This window comes from Myotis lucifugus, unplaced genomic scaffold (assembly GCF_000147115.1).
Source record: "Myotis lucifugus unplaced genomic scaffold, Myoluc2.0 scaffold_2, whole genome shotgun sequence".
Taxonomy (NCBI): domain Eukaryota; kingdom Metazoa; phylum Chordata; class Mammalia; order Chiroptera; family Vespertilionidae; genus Myotis; species Myotis lucifugus.
Window position 1 is genome coordinate 4,292,991 of NW_005871050.1, and position 23,090 is coordinate 4,316,080.

At 41.0% G+C, this 23,090-nt stretch overlaps 2 protein-coding genes across 6 annotated transcripts in view; one reads left to right on the forward strand and one right to left on the reverse strand.

Annotated features, from left to right (window-relative positions):
- SLC9A6 (solute carrier family 9 member A6) overlaps positions 1-9,928 on the reverse strand; it is a 52,068-nt gene extending 42,140 nt beyond the window's left edge. Inside the window, exon 1 of one of the 5 annotated variants that reach the window (XR_001348813.2) lies at positions 9,530-9,921. Coding sequence is in view for 2 of the 5 variants with exons in the window: in XM_006082054.3 (XP_006082116.1) it covers positions 9,530-9,857 (328 nt within the window). In the remaining 3 variants the exon portion in view is untranslated. Of the gene's footprint in view, positions 1-2,176; positions 2,275-9,529 lie in introns of those variants that run through there. The other 4 variants (XR_002830381.1, XM_006082054.3, XM_023757696.1 and 1 more) reach the window with 4 other exon arrangements.
- A 9,644-nt stretch (positions 9,929-19,572) lies between these two features.
- The window catches only part of MMGT1 (membrane magnesium transporter 1), a 16,784-nt gene continuing 13,266 nt past the window's right edge, over positions 19,573-23,090 (forward strand). Inside the window, exon 1 of the mRNA XM_006082056.3 lies at positions 19,573-19,842. Within this exon, the coding sequence (XP_006082118.1) occupies positions 19,764-19,842 (79 nt within the window). The 5' untranslated portion in view covers positions 19,573-19,763. The remainder of the gene's footprint in view (positions 19,843-23,090) is intronic.

Sequence of the window (23,090 nt, forward strand, 5' to 3'; positions counted from 1 at the left end):
CCAAGACTCACCCCTGTACCCACCACACCCTTGTGGCCCACAGTTGTTTAATAACAGGTGCACGAATTCATGCACAGGGCCCCTAGTTGTTTTAATAACAGCTTTATTGAGCTATTAATTCACAAACCATAAAGTTTACCCCTTTTAACTTTGGTGGCTTTTAGTATAGTCACAAAAGTTGTACAGACAGTCCTCGGGTTACGTCGGACTCGCGTACGTCATTTCGTGGTTACGTCGCCATCTCCCATTTATTTATAAAAAAAACAGTTCCATCATTTTGACGTATGTACATATGTGCTTTATGTTTTTTATTATTTATTTACCACAAGTAAAGGTCAGGAATTGTTATCTTTCTTTTAAATTTTTTTTTTACGGTTTCACTTCATTACTGCTGTGTATGTGCTCTATGTGAGTGACGTAGGTGCTTATGTAGGTGGGTTCTGACTTACGGCGAAAATCACGTTTCGCTGCGCCGTAGGAACAGATCTCTGACGTAACCCGAGGACTGCCTGTATGTTGATCACTTCTATCTAATTTAAAAAAAAAATTTCATCGCTCCAAAAAGAAACCCCATACCTATTAGCAGTCACTCTCCATTTCCCCTACCCCAACTCCCAGCCCCTGGAAACCACTAATCTATTTTCTCTACATATAGATTTGCCTATTCTGAACATTTCATATAAATAGAATCCTATAATATGTGACCTTTGGTCTGACTTCTTTCACTTAGCATAATGTTTTCAAGGTTTATCCACATTGTAGCATGAATCAGAACTTAATTCCCTTTTATGGTCAAATAATATTACATTACATAGATACACCTCAACTGAAAATTAAACTTCTAGAACTTTCTTTAACTCCAAAATTCACAGTATATCCCTATTAGTTACATTTTACCTTCTTATCTCATTTCACTCTAACCAGCCAGCCATTCTTTTAATATATGTGAATGGAGTACTAGCCTAAGTAGGCCCCCAGGGTTCAGAGATGAAAACAAGATCTTTCCTCCAATTATCTCTAAGTCCAGTTAGCAAAATAAAACAGACTGAATAAACAATTATATATATACTAGAGGCCTGATGCACAAAGATTCGTGCAAGAATAGGCCTTTCTTCCCCTGGCTGCCGGCACCGGCTTCCCTCCAGCACCCGGGACCCAGGCCTTCGCTCTGGCCGCTGCCTCCCGCCTTCGCTCCAAGCTGGAGTGACCTCCCGCCCACTCCGGCCAGCTCCGTGGCCGCCGCCCGGAGGCTGGCCCTAGGTGGCCGGCCGGGGCTTGCGGGAGGCTTGGCTTCCTTCATCGCTGGGGTGACAAAGGAAGCCAAGTGTCCTGACTGAAGGAAGGCAAGCATCCTGCCCGCTCCGGCCGACTCCGTGGCTCCGGCCGGCGCCACCATCTTTGTGGCTATGGGTGCCACCATCTTTGTCGTGGAGTGATGGTTAATTTGCATATTACCCTTTTATTAGTGTGTGTGTGTGTAGAAAAGAGGTATATATAATCAAAGAAGAAAAGAGGTACCTAACCAAGTAAGAGGGAGTGGGACATTAGGAAAGTTTTTCCAGAGGAATCACCGAAGCAGGTAACAAAGTAAAAGAAAGGTTTTCCAGGTAGGCAGAACAGAAATATATCCAGTCAAGAAGAGTGAGAGAATACAGACCATTCAGGGAATCACATGCCGTTCACTATGGCTGGGATATAAAGTGACAAGAGTTGAGGTGCTAAAGATCAGCAGAAGGTGAATCCTAAAAGACATTGCATATTGAAGAAGGGAGTTTAGACTTTATCCCAAAATCAAAAGGAAGTCATAGAAAGGTTATAAGCAGGGACTTGACATCAGATTTCTATTTTAGAAAGACTGGTCTAGACTACAGAGGGTCAAAAAGGTCAGACAGAAGGCCACTGAAGTCATTCAGGCACTAAGAGTTTGGGGCCTAATATAAGAGAGTAGAGACAGGGTGATTTTTATAAGACATTATCTTTCAGAATGATTTGGTAACCAAGCAGACTGGGAGGAAAAAGGGTGATGAAAGACTAAGCAGCCTAAACTAACCTGGCAACTAAGTTGGTAAGCTGTTCTGAGCAACCAGGTGGATAGCATGGCCATTCAGTGACACAGGTAACAGATTTACAAGGAGAAATGCACAGTTCAGTATTGGACATGTTGAGTTTGATGTACCTGTGACACATGCACAGCTGAGTACGTGGGATCTGGAGCTCAAGGAAGGGGGATTGATCTCTCAGCTGGAGATGCACGCTTGTCAGTGATAAGATGATTGAGTCAGGTGCAGAGGAAATTACCTGGGGAGCAAATAAAATGGGAAGAGGACTATGGATATAGGACTGGGGTTTTAACCCAAGATTTAATAGCTAACATAAAAATGCTGGTAGAGGAGGAGGAGCTGATGAAAGAATCTAAGATGGGAAAGCCACAGGAGTAGGAAGAAAAGAGAAGGAAGTGAGAAACTGCAAATGCTGCAGCAAAGTAAAAAAAAAAAAAAAAAAGGCAGGCATTAAAGAGTCCACTGGGGTTGGCAACAGGAAGGTCATAGGTGACCCTGGTAAGAGCAGTTTCAGTGTGGTAGTAGGGGCAGAGGCCAGCCAGCGTGGGAAGTGATGAGGCAGAAATAGCAGGTATAAGAGCAGTAGTTGGTCAGGAAGGGGGAGGGACTGGGAATGAGGGATCCTTCAGGTTTTTTTTTTAAGTGAGAAGCAATGATTAAATGGTGAATAGTACAATGACATCAACTTTTTTTTTCATCCTCACCCAAGGACATAGTACTTAGAGAGAAGAGGGGGAAAGAGAAACATCGATGCAAGAGATTGATCGGCTACCTTCCCTATGTGCCCTGAATGGGAATTGAACCCGCAACCCAGGTATACACTCTGACCAGGAATCGAACCAACAACCTTTCGGTGCACAGGACGACCAACTGAGCAACTCTGGCTGGGCTTAAAAAAAAGTTTTAACGAAGGTTCAGATTTAAAATAAATGAACAAGCCCTAGCCGGTTTGGCTCAGTGGATACAGCGTTGGCCTGAGGACCAAAGGGTTCCAGGTTCGATTCCGGTCAAGGGCACGTACCTTGGTTGCAGGCTCCTCCTGGGCCTAGGCTCTAGTCCAGTGATGGCGAACCTATGACACACGTGTCAGAGGTGACACGCGAACTCATTTTTTTGGTTGATTTTTCTTTGTTAAATGGCATTTAAATATATAAAATAAGTATCAAAAATATAAATCTTTGTTTTACTATGGTTGCAAATATCAAAAAAATTCTATATGTGACACGGCACCAGAGTTAAGAGGGTTTTTCAAAATGCTGACACGCCAAGCTCAAAAGGTTCGCCATCACTGCTCTAGTCAGAAGCAACCAATCAATGTGTTTCTCTCACATAGATGTTTCTCTCTGTCTTTCCTTCTCTCTTCCGCTCTCCCTATAAATCAATGGAAAAATATCCTCGGGTGAGGATAAAATAAAATAAAATAAAATAAAATAACGATACACTTTGAAAATATCTCACCTACAGAAAACGAAATTAAAAAGTGACAAATGGGTATCACCTGTGTTTGATAAACAACTTGGGCGAGGAAAGATCCAGTCAATTCTGTCTATATGATATAGTAATAGCTCTTTCCTCTGCTATCTCACAAGAGCTCTTTTTTTAAAAAATATATTTTATTGATTTTTTACAGAGAGGAAGGGAGAGAGATAGATAGTTAGAAACATCGATGGGAGAGAAACATCAATCAGCTGCCTCCTGCACATCTCCCACTGGGGATGTGCCTGCAACCCAGGTACATGCCCCTGACCGGAATCGAACCTGGGACCTTTCAGTCCACAGGCCGACACTCTATCCACTGAGCCAAACCGGTTTCGGCCTCACAAGAGCTCTTAAGAGGCTCAGTTAAAGTTTTCCCTTTATACATGTGTAGAAATCACAGCTACAGTACTACAAACACTAATAACAGCAGCATAAATTCTTTCCAAGTCCCCAAGCCTGACTCTGTAAGGAAAAGTACCCAATGCTGAAATGTCACTGGGTGCCCTGAGGAAGACTCAGCACTTGGACAAATTTGAGACATACACCTTGGCAGTTAAAACATCAGCAAGGAGAATAACTCAGGTTGGAAAAACTCAAGATCCTTTTCTTACAGCATCAGACATCTGAAAAACTGAAATTTATTTGAATAAAGTTGAAAGATCAAGTTAATTTGGGTTCTGTGAAAGGTCAAATCCTAATCATGGAGTTAAAGCAATTCTCAGTAAAGAGAACCTACACAAAAAGAGTGCTTTGTTAAGGGGACAAGGCAGAAACCTCTAGCCTCCTACACAGGCAGAGGCACAAAAATTATTGATATCATGAAATTTTAAATGAACACTAACAGGCAAAAAAGAACACAACCCTGAAGAGATATATTTCACAAAACAGAGAGGTCCCACTCCTCTTACCTATTTCTGACCCTCTTAATGCTAGAAACCCTCTAACAGTTAAAGAACCCAGTATCACCCAAAGCCCCACCATTGGTTTTCTAATTGATTTCAACCCATTCTTCCAGGTTATCACACTGTAAGCCTCTGATAGTAAAAAATATGCAAGGAACATCACTGGGGTATTAGGTGTGATCAAAATTGATAAAATTTCCACATATTAAAAAGTATATGTGTGTGTGTGTACACACGCACACACACACACACACACACATATATAATATTTATCTACTTCTTGAAGAATGCTTAGGTTCTATCTTAGAAGCTCAATGAATTTTCAGATAGGCAAAAAATCAATTGTTTTGTTCACTTTTGGTTAGTTTTACATGTTTTTATTCATGTGTTTGTGTCCTACAAATCCTCCAACCTTTATCCTCCTTCTCAAGTCCTCAATCTCACTGCCTGTTTCTGAGAAGCTGGAGGCCATTTGATATAAGCTGTCTCAATTTCAAGCCTCTCCATCTCAATATGAGCTAATTTCTCATGAGCTTCCCTCTCAGGAATAATCAACCTCTTTTCCAAGAAAATCCTTTCACCTGGGACCTTGAGCCAATCCCATCCCAATTGTCACTGCATATATCAGTTGATCTTCATAACCTTATGAAATAGATACTATTATAAATCCCTCACTCATTATTTCCTCATCTAAAATGGGGATAAATGACTTGTCCAAAATTATCTGGCATTAAGTAACAAAGACAGAACTGAAATCTGGGTTTTCCCTTTTCAAAGATATAATTTTCTAATCATCTCGCTCTCACATCAATACTAACTTCTCCAGTGGTTTAGATCTCCATTCTCTCAAAGCCCTCCCTCACAATCCACCTCCAAAATCCCTACAAATTTCAGTATTATCCCCCTACATATTTCATCTCGTGAAATTTAGTAAAGTATGGTATAGGAGTAAAAGCATAAGTTTGTAATCATATAGATGTATAAATTCTGGCTCCATCAAGTTCTAGTCTGTAACCTTAGGGTAAATAATTTCTCAGTGAACCTGTTTCACCAAATGTAGTTGATCATAATACTAATTTGTTTTGTCTTCACAGTTAAGTTTTATTGTTTTAACATAAAGCAATGTGGCTAAGGGCTAAGAGAATGAGGCTTTTGAGCCAGAGTGACGGAGCTTGAATCCTGGCTCAATACTTACAAGTTATTTGATTTCAAGCAGGTCATATATTCATTCCATGCTCCAATTTCCTCATCTGTAAAATGGGGAAGATAATAGTACCAACCTCACAGGGTTGTTATGAGCTTTAAATGAAGTGATACTTATATATAGAGTGCCTAGCAGTGTCTAACACATTGTACTGCTCAATAATCATTACCTATTAAGTCACTAGGTTGTAAGTGCTTTGTGGGCAGGGGTGACTCACATCTATATTTCCCATAACTCATACATCAAAGGCACTTAATATTTATTAATGAATCACATTAATTGAGCACAGGCAAAGTAAATATTTTGTCGTTGTCTTGCTTTTTATACCATCTGTAAGCACACTGCAGTGAGTGATCATTTTTCAGACTTAATTGACTACCCTGACAATTTTTACTACTGGCGACTCACTTTTAAGCTTCTTAAGCAAACTAGCCCAATGAACAAAACACTTGGATGCTTTGACATTGTAAAAACTGACCACATTGAAAATTTAATAAGTTTTTAAATCTTGCTTCTCAAAAACATAAAGGAGAGGCTTATTTTAAAAGGCATTTCCCCAGGACTTAGGTAGCTAAATAGACATCACAGAAATAAAATCATCAGTGGACTGAATTTTAGAGATCTGGACATTCCCAGAGTAAGAAGCCTTTTCACCTGGAAGTCAAATTGAAAATGAAAGGTCTTAAAATCATATATTACCATAATAGCCAGGATGGTATAAGAGTCGTAAGAAAAGGTAAATGGCAGGCAGTAATTAGGATTAGAAAACCTCAATTTCCATGGCATTGAAACTACTTTGGCTCAATCTTATCTATTCTCAAACTGGACTTGGAAATTAGTCAGGAGGTTGTTCCTCCACAATACCCACAGCCCATAGTAAGAAAATGGGACAGCTAAAGAATGCCAAGCCCTACAGGCATGGTTCAGTGGTTGAGTGTTGACCTATGAACCAGGTCAGGGTTCAATTCCAATTCCGGGTGGTCGGGGCACATGCCCGGGTTTCAGGCTTGATTCCCAGTAGGGGGAGTGCAGGAGGCAGCCAATCACTAATTATCTAGTATCATTGATGTTTCTCTCTCTCCTTCCCCCTTCCTCTCTGAAACCAAGAAAATATTTTTTTTAAAAAAGAATGCCAATTTGTGGCAAATCAACCACTTTTCCACTTTATATTCCACCAGAGATACCCTTGTTTTTCCTTCACAAAATACTAACACTCAGGTGCCCCATTCTTTTTTATTAACTTAGAAATTAGAAACATCAGGAAATGCAATTAGTAATCCCACTTTTTTACTTCAGCCCAAGAAGTAGATGAGGATAATTATATCAAAGAGCAAATATATTCAAGGCAATTCTAAGTCTCTATTTGATTTAAAAAAAAAAATACTGTTGCCTGGCCAGTGTGGCTCAGTGGTTGAGCGTTGACCTATGAACCAGGAGGTTGCGGTTTGATTTCCAATCAGGACATACATCTGGTTTGCAGGCTCGATCCTCAGTGTGGAGCGTGCTGGAGGCAGCCAGTCGTTGATTCTCTCTCATCATTGATGTTTCTATCTCTCTCTCCCTCTTCCTCTCTAAAATCAATAAAAATATATTTTAAAAATATTGTTTGCCTCTTAATTTATAAGACTGAGCAATTAAAAGAACAGTTCTGAGCCTAACCTAAAAAATGCAATTATAACAGCAATAACAATAGTATCATAGCTATAATTTATTGAGTACTTACTTAGGAGTCAGGTACTAAGTTAAAAACCATTTCTTCCTCACAATAATTCTACTATCGTTGTTCCCAATTTATAGATGACAGTGTAAGAGCGTAAGGGACTTGCCTAAGATCACACAGAACTATTGGAGCAGTGGGACAGGAACCAAGGTCTGATTCTAAAGCAGGGGCTGGCAAACTACAGGACCAACCCAAGAGCTAAGAATGTTCTTAAAGGTGAAGAAGAAGGAGGAGGAGGAGGAGATAGTGGAAGAGGAGGAGGAGGAGGAGGAGGAGAAGAAGAAAATGCAAGAGACACAGAGACCTATGTGAAGCACCAAGTTGACAATACTATCTGGACCTTTACAGAAAAAAAATTACAGATGTCTGGTCTAAAGCCTTGTACCTTTAACCACTATGTCACACTATCTCTTACTGGAAGAGATTTCTGTGATGAATTCCTTATTGTAGCACCATACTACTCATTTGGCATTTAACCAAATTAAAGGTGCAATTATTTTCTTTATAAGACCTTCTACCCAAGAAGGGTAAGTTCCTTAGAGGTAGGGATCTTACATTTCTTTGTATTTTCTGTGCCTAAAATGTAGTAGGCTGATTAGCAAATGTTTGTTCAGGATAGTAAATAAAGCACACAGTGTTTTCCAGAGAAATTATATGGAGATGCACATAGCTTATCCAGCCAATTTAGCTTAAGGGTTGCTACAAATAAAATGCAAAAAATGAAAACCATCTAAGATGTCTAAAAATTAAGAATCCTAGGAAGCAGATATTTTGCACACAGGCTTAGAATTGTATTATCTTACAAATGAAAAATAGACCTGAGTTCACACATTTTCTTGATGCACACAACTATATTTCTTTGCTTCCCTTGAGATACACACTCCAGAAGTCTGTATTTACTGGGAAAGGGTGTACGGGGGTGTATGCATAGGGAAATGTCTTTTTGTGCCAAGGCTTCTTGTACCTTTATGCAAGTCTGAGAAATGAAGTTCAACAAGCTCATCAATTTAAGCCTGTTTCAAATGAAGATGATATTCACCCATATACTGCACAGAAAGAATCATTTGTCCTCCAGAGTCTCTTTGGCCACATACACCCTCATAGGCATCTTAGCTTAAAACAGCAATATACATCTTTTCCTCTCATGAGGCCCCAGCACAGGCCAAAATGCTCTGAGCCCATGGTTTGATTTGCCCATCTCTCCTCAGGACTAAAAAATATAAATAAATAAATAAAATAAAATAAAATAAAATAAAATAAATAAATAACCTCAAGAAAAAGCACACCAAGACACAAGAACTGAAGCCATTTACTCAATGATCTGTCAATAACCTTATGCCACCAGCAAGTCATACTGCATGTGTGTGGTGTTCCTAATTACTGTTTGGCTGAACTGTCCTTATCATCGTATAGTACAACACACTGCTGGAAGATCTTTAACTCTTCCTTGTCCTCTTCTCGGTACGCTTGAATTGAAAGGGTAAACCATACGTACATGCATATCAGATTTTACAAACATTGTACAAAATGCCTAAGCCTTCTTTAGCTTCTTCAGCGTTTCGGTTTTTACTTGGGCTACAGGGTAGGAAGGTCTTCAATTTCCATCACGAAAGGACAGGACATAGCAATAACTGGGCGACGGGTAAAGGTGGACTCTGGCTCCAAAACAACACCAGGTTCCAAGCAGTAGAGATATTGCTGCAGCTTCAATGTACCCTAAACAAACTGACACCCCAGAGTAAAGGATCCCTAGGATGTCTTCCCCTCCCCCAGTCCCCAGACCAACCCGAGACACCGCACCCACTCCCTTCCAGTCCTCAGTCCCAGGTCCCCAGCTTGGAAGGCATAGGCAAGGGGGTGCAGAAGAAAAAGGGGGTGGGGTCAGAGGGAAAAAAGATGTGGACAGGCAGAGGAAAGGGCGGTGCGAGGCAGGCAAAATGGGGTGTGAGGCTGAGGAGGAAATGGGGTGAGGCAGAGAAGGGAGCATAGCAGAAAAAAAGGGTCGAGGGAGAGAACCTGGGGTTGGGGGAGGGGGAGAGGCAAAAAATGGAAGGCATCAGAAGAACTCAACGTAGGCCCAGCAGGACCAGGGGAGGAGAGCAAGATGCCAGCGGGCAGAGGAAGGGGGAGCCTCAGGGGCGGACATGGGGGGTGAGGCACTTGCCATAAATCATTGCCAGGCCGGTTTCGTGAAGGAAGCGGGCCCGGCGGTGCTTGAAGAGCCAGATCGTGAGAATGGTGAGGGTGAGCAGTAAGATGAAGATAAGCAGATTGGCGCTGTCCTGCCGGTGGCTCTCTTCAGCTTGCTTCTCGGACACGATCTCCTCGTCCATGGCTCTCACCGCTCCGCCAGCGCCTTCCGAAGCCCTGGCCCAGCCAAAGACGCCCAGTGCGAGAAGCAACCAGAGAGGCCTAGAGAGCCTGTGGGCCCGGGGGCCGTTGCCGCCAATACTCCGGCGGAGGGTGAAACGCAGCCAGCCTCGCGGAGCCATGATTCCCCCCGCCCCCCACCCCACTCCTCACCCGTCGCCGCCTGGAGTCCGACCACTCCCCTAGGGCTCACGGGAAGGGGGCGGGGCCGCGAGGAAGCTGGCTGAGCGCGCTCTACCACTGCCGCTGCCTCCGCCGCCGCTGCCACCGCCCATGCCTCACTTAAAGGGACCGCGACACTCACAGTTCCTTCTGCTGGGTCCCTTCGCCTTCTGTCCACCAGCTCCTCCCAGCACGGCACACAGACACTAAGGCGCTGCCAGGGAATGAAAGGCCTTCGAATCTAGCCCACTGCCTTCTGGAAAAGAAACCTCTGCTCAGCGTAATCAAGGAGTGGCAGATTGGGATAGGCCTGCTTTGATCCTATTCTTAGAGCTCTCAGGGGAATGGATCTTTCAAAACCCATCTCAGTAGTCCCCCAGTGTTTCTTAACAGTACAAGAAGTTGTCCCCTTGGGAGTGGCCTAAATCTCTGTAATTTAAATTGGATTCTCCTTGTTCTGTCCTCATTGAAAAACAACACTGTAGTAGTCCATAAAAGAATGAACTCAAAGGCAAGGATTATGCATGTATGTAAGTTCGATTTCTTTTCATATAAACACCTGACATAATTCATCTCTCACATTGGGAACCTATGTAGAGAAACTCATCAATCTCACAAAGAAGATTCATTCGGTTTGTGCTCAAATTTATCCATGCTCCAAACAATCCCTTTCCTTCCCCCAAGAAATCTTTTGTGGTGTGGCCTGGTCTCTCCATCTCCTCTTGCTCCTTTTTCCTGCTATTTTTTAAATTTTTATTTTATTTATTCAATTACAGTTTACATTCAATATTATTTTGTATTACTTTCAGGTGTACAGTCATATACTTTACAAAGTGTCCCCCCCCACACACACAATAATTCCAGTAGCTACCTGGCACCACATATTAAATTACTATTGATTATATTTTCTATACTGTACTTCACATCCCCATGATTATTTCGTAACTACCACCTGTACTTCTCAATCCCTTCATCTTTTTCATCCAGTTCCCCAACACCCCCCCCCTCCTTCTGGCTTAGTATGTTCTCTATCTTTGAGTCTGTTTCTGTTTTATTTGTTCGTTTATATTGTTCTTCAGATTCCACACATAAGTGAAATTATATGATATTTGTCTTTCACTGTTTGTCTTATTTCACTTGGCATAATACCTTCTAGTTCCATCAATGCTGTTCTAAATGGAAATATTTCACTATTTTATGGCCGAGTATTATTTCACTATATATATACCACCACTTTTTTGTCATCTATTGATGGACACTAAGTTGCTTCCATAGCTTGGCTATTGCAAATAACGCTGCAATGAACATAGAGGTGCATATATTCCTCCGAATTAGTGTTTTGGGTTTCTTAGTATATATATCCAGAAGTGGAATCACTGGGTCATAAGGCAGTTCCATTTTTAATTGTTGGAGAATTCTCCATATTTTTTTTCCATAGTGGCTGCACAAATCTGCATTCCTACCAACACTGCACAAGGGTTTCATTTTCTCAACATTTTCACCAACACTTGTTTGTTGATTTATCAATGATAGCCATTTTGACAGATGTGAGGTGATATCTTATTGTGGTTTTAATTTGCATTTCTCTGATTAGTGACATGGAGAATCTTTTCATGTCTTTTGGCCATCTGCAGGTCCTCTTTGGAGAAGTGTCTATTCAGGTCCTTTGCACATTTTGTAATTGGATTGTTTGCTTTCTTGGTGTTGAGTTGTATGAGTTCTTTAAAAATTGTGGATATTGGGCCCAGCCAGCGTGGCTCAGTGGTTGAGTGTCAACATATGAACCAGGAGGTCACAGTTTGATTTCCAGTCAGGGCACATGTCTGGCTTGTGGGCTCGATCCCCAGTGTGGAGCATGCAGGAGGCAGCTGATCCATGATTCTCTCTCATCATTGATGTTTCTATCTCTCCCTCTCCCTTCCACTCTGAAATCAATAAAGATATATTTTTTAAAAATAAATTTTAAAAATAAAAGTAATAAAAAACATATCGAGTGAGGATTTAAAATAATAATAATAATAATAATAATAATAATAATAATAAGTTAAAATTGTGGATATTGCCCTAGCTGGTTTTGCTCAGTGGATAGAGAGTCAGCCTGCGGACTGAAGGGTCCTGGGTTTGATTCCGGTCAAGGGCACATACCCGGGTTGCGGGCTAGATCCCCAGCTGGGGGCGTGCAGGAGGCAGGCAATCAATGATTCTCATCATTGATGTTTCTATCTCTCTCTCTCTTCCTCTCCCTTTCTCGCTGAGATCAATAAAAAATATATATTAAAATAATAATAAATTGTGCATATCAACCCCTTATCAGATGTATCATTGGAGAAAATTATCTCTCATTCAGTGAGTTGTCTTTTTCTTTTGTTGATGGTTTCCTTTGCTGTGCAGAATATTTTTACTTTGATATAGTCCCATATGTTTATTTTTTCTTTTGTTTTCCTTGGCTGAGGAGATATATCAGAAAAAAATATTACTAAGAGAAATGTCCAAAATTTTATGTCTATGTTTTCTTCTAGGAATTTTACAGTTTTGAGTCTTACAGTTAAGTCTTTAATCCATTTTAAGTTTATTCTTGTATATGGTGTAAGAAAGTGGTTTAGATTCATTGCTTTTGCATTCATCTGTCCAATATTCTCAACACCATTTACTGAATAGACTGTCTTTACCCCATTGTATGTTCTTACCTCCTTTGTAAAGTATCAATTGATTATACAGGCTTGGGTTTATTTCTGGGCTCTCTATTCTGTTCCATTGATCTATATGTCTGTGGGGTTTTTTTTTATATTTTATTGATTTTTCACAGAGAGGAAGGGAGAGGGATAGAGAGTTAGAACCATCAATGAGAGAGAAACATCGATCAGCTGTCTCCTGCACACTCCCTACTGGGTATGTGCCTGCAACCAAGGTACATGCCCTTGGCCAGAATTGAACCCGGGACCCTTGAGTCCGCAGGCCGACGCTCTATCCACTGAGCCAAACCGGTTAGGGCTATATGTCTGTTTTTATGCCAGTACCATGCTGTTTTGATTATTATTGCCTTGTAGTATACAAGATAGGGTGATACCTCCAACTTTTTTCTTTTAAAGATTGTGGTGGCTATTCAGGGTCTTTTCTGGTTCCATATAAATGTTTTGACTATTTTGTTCTAGTTCTGTGAAATAGGCCATTGGTATTTTGATAGGAATTGTATTAAGTCTATAGATTGCTTTGGGTAGTATGGATATTTTAACAATGTTAATTCTTCCTATCCATGACCACAGTATGTGCATCCATTTATTTGTATCTTCTTCAATTTCTTTCTTAAGTGTCTTATAGTTTTCCAAGTATAGGTCTTTTACCTCCTTGGTTAAACTTACTCCTAGGTATTTTATTTTTTGGTGCAATGGTAAATGGGATTGTTGTCTTAGTTTCCCTTTCTGAAAGTTCATTATTGCTGTATAAAAATGCAACCAATTTCTGGATATTTATTTGTTCAGACACTACTAAATTTATTGATCAGTTCTAATAGTGTTTTGGTGGAATCTTTAGGGTTCTCTACATACAGTAAGTATCATGCCATTTGGATGCCTTTTATTTCTTCGCCTTGTCTGATTGCTGTGGCTAGTACTTCCAGTGCTATGTTGAATAAGAGTGGGGAACGTGAACATCCCTGTCTTGTTCCTGTTCTTAGGGGAAATGCTTTTGGTTTCCCCCCATTGAGTATGATGTTTTCTGTGGGTTTGTCATGTATGGCCTTTATTATGTTGAAATACGTTCACTCTATTGCCACTTTGCTGAGAGTTTTAATCATAAACGGGTTTCCTGCTCTCTTAAAGCTAATTTCCCCAGTTCAGATGTGTTGACCGTGAGAAAGAATATAACCACCAAGGATTCCTGGTGGATAACTGGGCTCAAATTTAAGAACAGAGGGAGAGGGGGAGAGTAGGAGGGGAGGGGGAGAGAGAGAAACACAAATGATGAGAGAGAATCATGGATCGGCTGTCTCCTGCACGCACCCTACTACGGATAGAGCCCACAACCCGGGCATGTACCCTGACTGGGAATGGAACCTTGACCTCCTGGTGCATGGGTCAATGCTCAACCACTGAACCACACTGGCCAGGCAAAAATGTTTTTAAATGAGCTCATTATTTCCTCCTACAAACATGTATTCCTTCGAAAAAATGTCATACCACTAATGGTACTACTATCAATCCAATTCCTATCATTCTTCCTGGAATTCATGATTCTCAAACATTTTCATCTCATGGAAATATAACCTCTTGCCTAAAACAAGTAACATTCAGGCAACACTAAGTTGCCCTGGTGTAGATTCACTCCCACTAACCAGCTGTTTATGTTCTGCAAGGATGTTGAACTTCAAAAGAAGGCGCTAGAACAGTGCTCAACTCCAAGTTGGGTCAAGAACTGTCCAGTAACTGTGAGCTGATTATCTCCTCTTAGTACCTAGATCTGTCTTTGCCTTCCCAAGAAACCTCATGGATGTCTGTTCCCTACACCCTAACTGCAGCCTAACCATACCACTCTGTTCACACAGGGCTTGCTTTGTAGAGGCAAGTACCCCGCATGAGAATCCTTCTCAGTCTCCCACTACCCACTCCCCAGACCTATCATGGTCACCAAGAAGACTAGTGATGGAGTATACCTGCTTCTTCAGGCCTAATCACCCAGTTCAAATCTTTCTTGCCTGAGCACAAAACCATCTTTCATTGTCCTAGTGTTTGGAGCTTGAAAAAAACAAAGCCACATATTGCTTGCCTGACCACAGTCAGCAAGCCTTTACATCTCAGACTCTACCTCTGTTGATAATGACCCCAGCAACACAGTATGCCGACCCCAGCAACACAGTATGCCCTCCCCAGCAACCTCTTTACCTCAGAGTGCCAGGAAGAATCTTGATATGGCAATAACCCTACCAAGTGGGCCAATCCCCAAGATCCTTCAGCTCCCCCAGAATATACTTCCCTCTCAAACCAACACTGCTTTATGCTTCTGACTCTCACCTCCCTGTTTCTCCTCTCACTACTGCCCTTCCTGCCAATGCTTGTCGTGTGCGCTCTGGAATTCCTCCCATTATAAACAAACTACCCAACACTCTCAGTTGCTGCATGGATTCTCCCTCTCCTGAATTTCACCCTGGACATCACATGCTCTAAAGCTGTTTCAAGTGGAGGCTGCTCATTTCTTCACCACCCCATTGTCCCCCCACACACACACATACACAAATACACAGAACTCACACACTGTATCAGAGGGCTCCACTTACTTCTTCCAAGCTCATTACACCTCCATCCTCCAACGAAGCTTGAATGACATCTCCTGTTCTTCTTGCCTTCATCTAATGACTTCCTGTTCACTCCCACACATTCATAGAGGACTTGGACATATGGTTCACAGCTTCCTCTTTTCCTCCAGCTCCCCCCACCCCAACCCTGCCATTATCTGGGTGACTTCCATTCTTATACAGACAAGTCACCTGGAATGCACACCTTGCCTCCTTTTTAACTGAAAAAAACAAAAACAAGAGTCTCAAGAAAATTGTTGTCACCTTCCTTACCCTGCAACTTAGTTAAATATACCATCAGTGTCTAACCTTTCTTTCTCGCCTCCAGCCTCAGTGTAAGAGGTGTTTCCTACTCCCTTAAGAAACACGTCTTAGTTTGTACTCTGCATTCCATCACCTCCTTCCTACCTCTTTCAGGATCTACTCCAACAATTCTCTCCCAAAGAAGAGAGGGTAGAAAGAGAAGGGCAGTTATACAGGGAATGCCTGAATTCAAGAAATAGAACAAAGACTAGGTCACAATATCAGAACCCAGTGTAATTATGCTGGAGTTTTCAGTTCATTTCCTAAACACAGCAACCCAATGTGCTAAAAAAGCAAATAAGATGTTCTGTTTCATTTTTGGTATCAAGGGTTTTTAAAAATTAATAATCATATTAACCTCAGACAAGTAACCTAGGATATTTTGTGCAGATGTGGTAATGAAACCCCAGAAGAGATATTAGTAAATCAAAATGGTCCAGAGGAGAGCAATTAAAATAATCAAAGCGAAAAAGCAACTGATCTTTTAAGAAAGACTAAAGGAATAAACTCTTCAGTCTGGAAAAACAGCTAGAAGAGTCAACAGCAGTGACAGCAATAATAATGATGGTTAACATTTACTGAGTGCTCACTACATACGAGATTATTCTAAACAGTTTATATGTATCATCTCAATCCTGACAACAATTTTATCAGGTAGGTACTGTTATTATCCCCATTTTACATATGGGGAAATTGAGGCACAATGAAGTTAAATAACTTGTCCGATCTCTTATACACAGTAAAGGAGAATCCAGGATTCAACCCAATCTGATTCTAGAGCATGTGCTTTTAACCATAGTAGTATGGACCTTCCAGCAAACAAATCTTAAAGACATGAATCAATTAATCACAGTTTTGTTTACTAAGATTCAAAACTTAAAATACCAAGGCACCACTTAATGATTTAAGAGGAATACATTGTTTTGTCATTTGAATTTTTTACACTGAGCACACATCACTTTTGTAAAGAAAACATATTAACTGGATGCAATTTCAACATAAATATCGAAAACACTAGTTTATACAGAAGGTAGTCAAATTCTAGAATTTGTTACCCAGGGAAGTTGTAATAAATAGCAATCGCTTGAAAAAATGTTTAGTACCCATAATAGATATGAACCTTTTATAGATACTGATCATAGTCAGGAATGTATTCTAGGAAAGTGGAGTTTTTAACCACTTAGGAAAGGACAGAGTGTGCTAAATGGAGGGAGAAGATATGTGGGAAATGGAGACTTGGATGAGTGGTATATGAAGTTACTCATCTAGTTAGTTGGCATGCAACAAAGTTAATTAACTCGACAATTCTAGAATTGCAGTGGTTTCTATATTCAACAAACTATCCTAGGGAAAGGAGATGAGTCTTCATAAATCTCAGTAGGAAACGCTTTAAAGATGGTTATCCCCACCTTAAATAACATCCACACCATTTATGCACTGTGCATATGGAAAAATGTCTGTTTTTTTGGTAAAACTAAAGGCACTTCTGGGATCACCTAGGAATTTAAATGCTCTTTCTCATGAGGTTTGACTCTTGTTCTAAGAACCCATGTAAAAAGTGCTGCCACTAGATGTACCTTGCACCTTTGGGATTAACTTCAACCAATGTATGAATGGATCCAAAGTACTTATTTGAATGATGCGGTCTGTGGTAACTGTAACAATGAATACCTTGGCTTACCTTCAGGTTGGAATCCACAGATAAGACAATTAAAATCTCACTCCATGAATATGAGTTAACCACTTATTTCTGGAAAATGTGAAACTAGCCTAGTTTCTTTTATTCTCAGTACATGGGTAAGAGATTCAAAGGAAGAGAGTAGGGAATGCATTTTAAGAAGGTAATGGAGAAAATAAAATTTAATGCCTGGACACATGTCACTTCCCTGAAGACTAGGATAATATATTAGTGGCTTATACAAAAATCAGATCCCTTACTGGCTCTTTCTGTTTTTTTTTTTTTAAATTAATCTCATCCTTTTAAAAGAAAAAAACAAGATCTCAACCCCTTTAAGAAAACTTATAAATCATTTTCTGCTTCAGACAAATTAATATTAGAAAAGGCAATTTAATAGGGTATCTGAGAAGTCTAACTTCAATTTGACCATCATCAAAGCCAACACAAAATTTTAAGAAAGTTTTTTGTTAACTATTTTTACTATCTTGTAACCTTCCTGGGTGGAGAAGGAAATACTTCCCTGTCTTGTACAGACAGATTACTTCCTGGTTCTCCCTGATTTTGAGTTTTAAAAGTAGAACTGCATTTGTAAGGAATACATTATACTGTACTTGATATTGATCAAGTACTGTGTCAAATCTTTGTTTAGAGGTGAAGAAATTGGAGAGTTCCCAGAGAAAAATAAGGACCATAATTAAAGGCTTGGACAATGAGACCCAGAACAAAAAATATATGTAGGTCAAGTTAAGGAAATCTGATAATTCTTGGAGACCTTCTTTTATTTTTTAGTTTTTCCATCTTGAAAAACCTCAAGTATATCAGAAAATGTTAATTAATAATCAAATGATTATCAAAATTTAAGAGAGTGTATAAGTTCACAGAGATTTTTTATTTAACCCAATTCAAAGTAATGGAAGGACTCTCTACAGAGATCCTTTCAAATAAGGGTGTATCCCTTCCTCATTCTTTCCTATAATTTATTCAGTTAGCAAACTTTTATTTGAATGCTTACAACTTGACAGGCAATGTTCTAGATACAGACAGAAATCTTTGTCCTCTTGGAACTTACATTCCAGAGGTATATAGTAAACAATAATAACACAACAAATATAATAAACTAGAGGCCCAATGCACGAAATTTGTTCAAGGGGCTTGGCCCTCACAGCCTGGGCTTGGTCCAGAAGGTTGTCTGGCTGTCTGGTCTAATTAGCATATTATGCTTTTATTATTATAGATAGGTAAATCATAGAGTATGTGAGGAGATTGGGAATGGGAAGATTGCAAATTTAAAAGAGGTGGTCAGGATAGGCATTTTCAAGCTAAACTGGGTTGAGGAGAATGAATGTTGACAACACTATGCATTTACCTTGTGATACCCAGTTTACAACCCTGTGCCAATCAGGGGATACTGGTGCAGTTTGGCAAAAAAGATGAATTCGGTTTTGGCCATATTAAGTTCAAAGTGCCAGAGGAAAGAGTTAAATGACCAACAGGTAGATGGAAATGCAGGTCTGGAGCTGGGGGGATACATTTGAGATAGAGACGTCAATTTGAAATTGCAGTAATATGTCTGAAAGCTGAAGCAGAGGGAATGAATAGGAGAGCTCGCCAAAGAAGAGCAGAGTGAAAAGAGCTCAAGGGGAGAACCTCACTATTGAATATCTACATTTTGTGGAATAAAGACAAAGATTAAATCGCGAAAGGAGAGTGCATTTTATTTTGATGAGAGAGAGACAGACAGAGGGAGATAGAGACAAGATGGGCCTGCCTTATTAGCATCCATATATTCCTCCCCTTTTATTTACCCCTAATGTAAACTCGTTCTCTTCATGACAAAACACTCCGGCTGTGCTACCAATTTGCGCGGAAATCGTTCTTAAAGACCTTTTGATGGTAAGGAAAAGGGGGACTAACTTTGCCCCGAGGGTGCCTTGTGTCTTGGGCTCCAAATACCCTGGATGTTTTCCTTTGCACCCCACCCGCCTCCTCGCTTTCACACTCTTGCCTCCTCCCATAGTGCCAGTCCGCAAAAGGCTGAAGCATAGGAAAAGCCAACACACACACAAAGGACACAGCTTGAAAGGAAAAGCAACAAACAAAACAAGCAAACAAACTGAAAATCCCCTGCCAGGGATAGAAACCCAGCACTGAAAGGCTTTAACCACACCCTCCAGGCCCCCGCCCCTCTGCCGCACCCAGGCCTCTCTATAGCCCCCAAGCCGCCTCTCCATAGGCCCCGCCCCTTGCCCCTTGTCAGCGCTCAGCTTCCTCTCAGCTTTCCCATTGGTCCACTTTTGCCTCTCCTTTTACGCCCCCTTCCTCCCAGCCGCTCCTCCCCTCTCAGAGAGGCGGTGCTATGCAGGCCGTCTCACTGGCGGACCTCCCCCTCCCCGCCCCACCCCCGTGCTTTCCCCTCCTTCCCGGCATTTCTGTTTCCGCTTTCTGAAGGCTCTTTAGTTTTCCCACCTCTGTGAGACACTTCGCGCCCAGTGGTCCAGTGACGTCATTTTTCTGCGCTGCGTGGACAACCACCGTTGGGAGAGGGAACGGCTTTGCCGCCCTTCGCTGCTTTCCTCGGGCTGCTGCTCATCCGGAATAATGGCGCTGTCACTGTGGAAGGGGCTGGTAGGCATTGGCCTCTTTGCCCTAGCACACGCGGCCTTTTCTGCTGCTCAGCGTAAGTGCCTGCGGGACACAGACCATTCCGGTGCGGGACTTCGGAGGGCGGTGTACGGGCGCACCACAGAGGGAGTGTCAGACCGAATGTCCCAGGAAGGGTCATTCGAGACCTTAGAGTTTGGGGTGATTACAAGAAACGGTGCGGGGCTCCCCAGTGGAAGATTGACGCAACGTTCGAAGTGGGTGTCTGGGAGAGGGCTCAGAGCTTGACAGGTGCACTGCATGGCATGCAAAGAGAGAGTCTGAGAATCCAGGACAGGTGATGTCAGATCCAGCGCTGGGCTGATCATGCAAAGTGTCAGATGGAGGACCTCGGATGCTCATGGTCCTATGACAGCTAGGTGGACAGCATCTTGGGTAGTTCAGGCAGTCACTGAGAAGTTACGTGACCCTTTGCCTCAGGTAGGGACTAGTACAGGAGAAAGAGCACTGGACCGGGAGTCAGGAGGGCAGGTTCTTAAATACCTGCTTTGCTGCTAAATCTGTGACCTTGGGTGAGACATGTCACAGAGAGTGACATGGAAAGTTTAAATGAAAAAAGAGTTGAAGTACTTTATCATACAGATAAAATGGTATCATCAAGAAGAAACTTGGAATCCAGCAGAGAATGCTGTTCAATCTTGAGACAGTTGGTCTGTTTTGATGTCTTCCCTTCTAGACCAAGGGTCAGCAAACTCTGGCTTGTAGGCCAAATGCAGCTTCCCTCCTGTTTTCATAGTGAGCTAATAATGTTTTTACATTTTTTAATTTGTTGGGGTGGAAAAGCAAAAGAATCATCATTTTATGATCCATGACAGTTATATAAAATCGAAGTTCCAGTGTCCATTAATGAATGACAGTTATATAAAATCGAAGTTCCAATGTCCATTAATGAAGTTTTATTGGCACACTGCCACACCCATTCATCTAGGTATTGTCTGGCTGCTTTCTAAGGGCAGAGTTGAGTTTGTGATAAAAACAGAATGGCTTGCAAATCCTAAAATATTTATTTTCTGACCCTTTACAGGTAAAGTTGGCTGACCTCAGTCCTAGCCTATAGAGCCCATGAGTGCAGGGACAATGTTTATTTTGTGTTCTTTGCTGTAATTTAAGTGGCTAGCACAGTATGTACTCAATAAATCTGTTGAATGAAGTAAATGAATTCAAACTTGAACTTCATTTCTTTATTTGCTGGATTGCTTTCTTTAGGAATAAAGTAGAAAATGAAATGTGAATTCCTTCAAAGCTCCATTTTTTTTGGTCAAGTTAAAACCTTTAGTTCTGTTTATTATATATAATTTGAATTATCCAATTATTTTAACTATTGATTACATACATGTATTGTGACATTGAAGGAAATGCAAATTATTTGTTAAATAAATTTTTATTTAGAAGTTTTAGATTTACAGAAAAGTTGCAAAGATACTACAGAGAATGACTTTATACACCTCACTTAGTTTCCACCATTGGTAACATCTTATATTACCCGGTATATTGTCACAACTGAAAAACTGACATTGGTATATTACTATTAACTGAAGTCTAGTTTTATTTGCATTTCACCAGTTTTGACATTAATGTCCTCTTTCTGTTCTAGGAATCAATCCAGGGTATCACGTTATATTTATTTGTCATGTTTCCCCAGTCTCCTCTGTTCTGTGCTCCAAGCTTTAATGACAATAATAATAACTAACATTATTAAGAGCTTATCAAGTGCCAGGAACTGAACTAAGCATTTTACTTGTATTATATAATTCAGTCCTACCAAAAGCCCTGTGAGGTAGCTATTATTGTTGCTATCATCTTTGAAAGATTAAGAAATTGAGACAGACACCTAGGAAACTTGCATAAAAGTACAGAGATAAGAAAGTACAATTTGGGCCAAGGATTTAAAGACAAGGAGTTTGACTAGAGCATATGTGCTCCACTACTTTATGAAATTCAGTCTCTGGGAATTGGTTGAAATTGCATCATACTTAGTTGCTAGAGCAGGGGTGGGGGACCTTTTTTCTGCCAAGGGCCATTTGGATATTTATAACATCATTCAAGGGCCATATGAAATTATCAACTTAACAATTAACCTGCTATATTTGGTTAAACATTTAATTAACTCACCCCCAATGCCTTGGCAGGGACAGACCAAATTATTTTGAAGGCCTTTTATGGGCCACAGGCCAAACGTTCCTCGCCCCTGTGTTAGAGGTACAGGAAGTGATGCCCTGAGGGAGTTCAATGGCAAATGTAGAAACAAATGGATCAAGAAATAATCACAATAAAGTGATATAAATGCCATGCTAAAATATGTAAAGGTACTTGGAGTTGAGGCAATTCTAGAGCCTTGTTGGCTCAAGTGTGGTCAACAAACCAGCATGATTTTAATCACTTGGGAGCTAGTTAGAAATGCCTGCTCCAGATCTACTGAAACCAAATCTGCATTTCAGTCAGATCTCCTGGTGATTTGCATGCACATTCCTTTGAGAAGCAGTGCCCTAGGGGAGGGGAGGATTCTGTGGAGTGCTGCAGCATTTTCTACCATGGGCTTCAGCTGTAAAATTTTAAGGTCCTAGACCAGTGATGGCGAACCTATGACACGCGTGTCAGAGGTGACACGCGAACTCATTTTTTGGGTTGATTTTTCTTTGTTAAATGGCATTTAAATATATAAAATAAATATCAGAAATATAAGTCTTTGTTTTACTATGGTTGCAAATATCAAAAAATTTCTATTTGTGACACGGCACCAGAGTTAAGTTAGGGTTTTTCAAAATGCTGACACGCCAAGCTCAAACGGTTCGCCATCACTGTCCTAGACTCAGAGCAAGATCATTAAAGTTCAGCCCCTTAGTTTTACAGATGTGGAAGTGCCTGGTTAAAGGTAGTAGTAGAGAGTCAGATTAGACTTCAAGCAATGAAGAAGCTAGCTGGGATCTGAACAGACAGTAGGAAGTTAGGCAAAACCTACTTTTGGTATTGGTTTGATTTTTCTTTTACATTTGTCCATATGATAAACCCTATAAGAAAAAACTCTGGAAATGTCTCTAAACAAATTCTCTTTTAAGAGCCAATCACGTTTACTCACAATTATTTGGTTTCTTTTGTTTATAATACACTAGTGGCCCGTTGCATGAAAATCATGTGTGTGTGGGGGGGTGTCCCTCAGCCTGGCCTGCACCCTCTCCAATCTGGGACTCCTGGCTCCTAACCGCTCACCTGCTTGCCTGCCTGATTGCCCCTAACCACTCTCCTACCGGCCTGCTCACCCCCAAC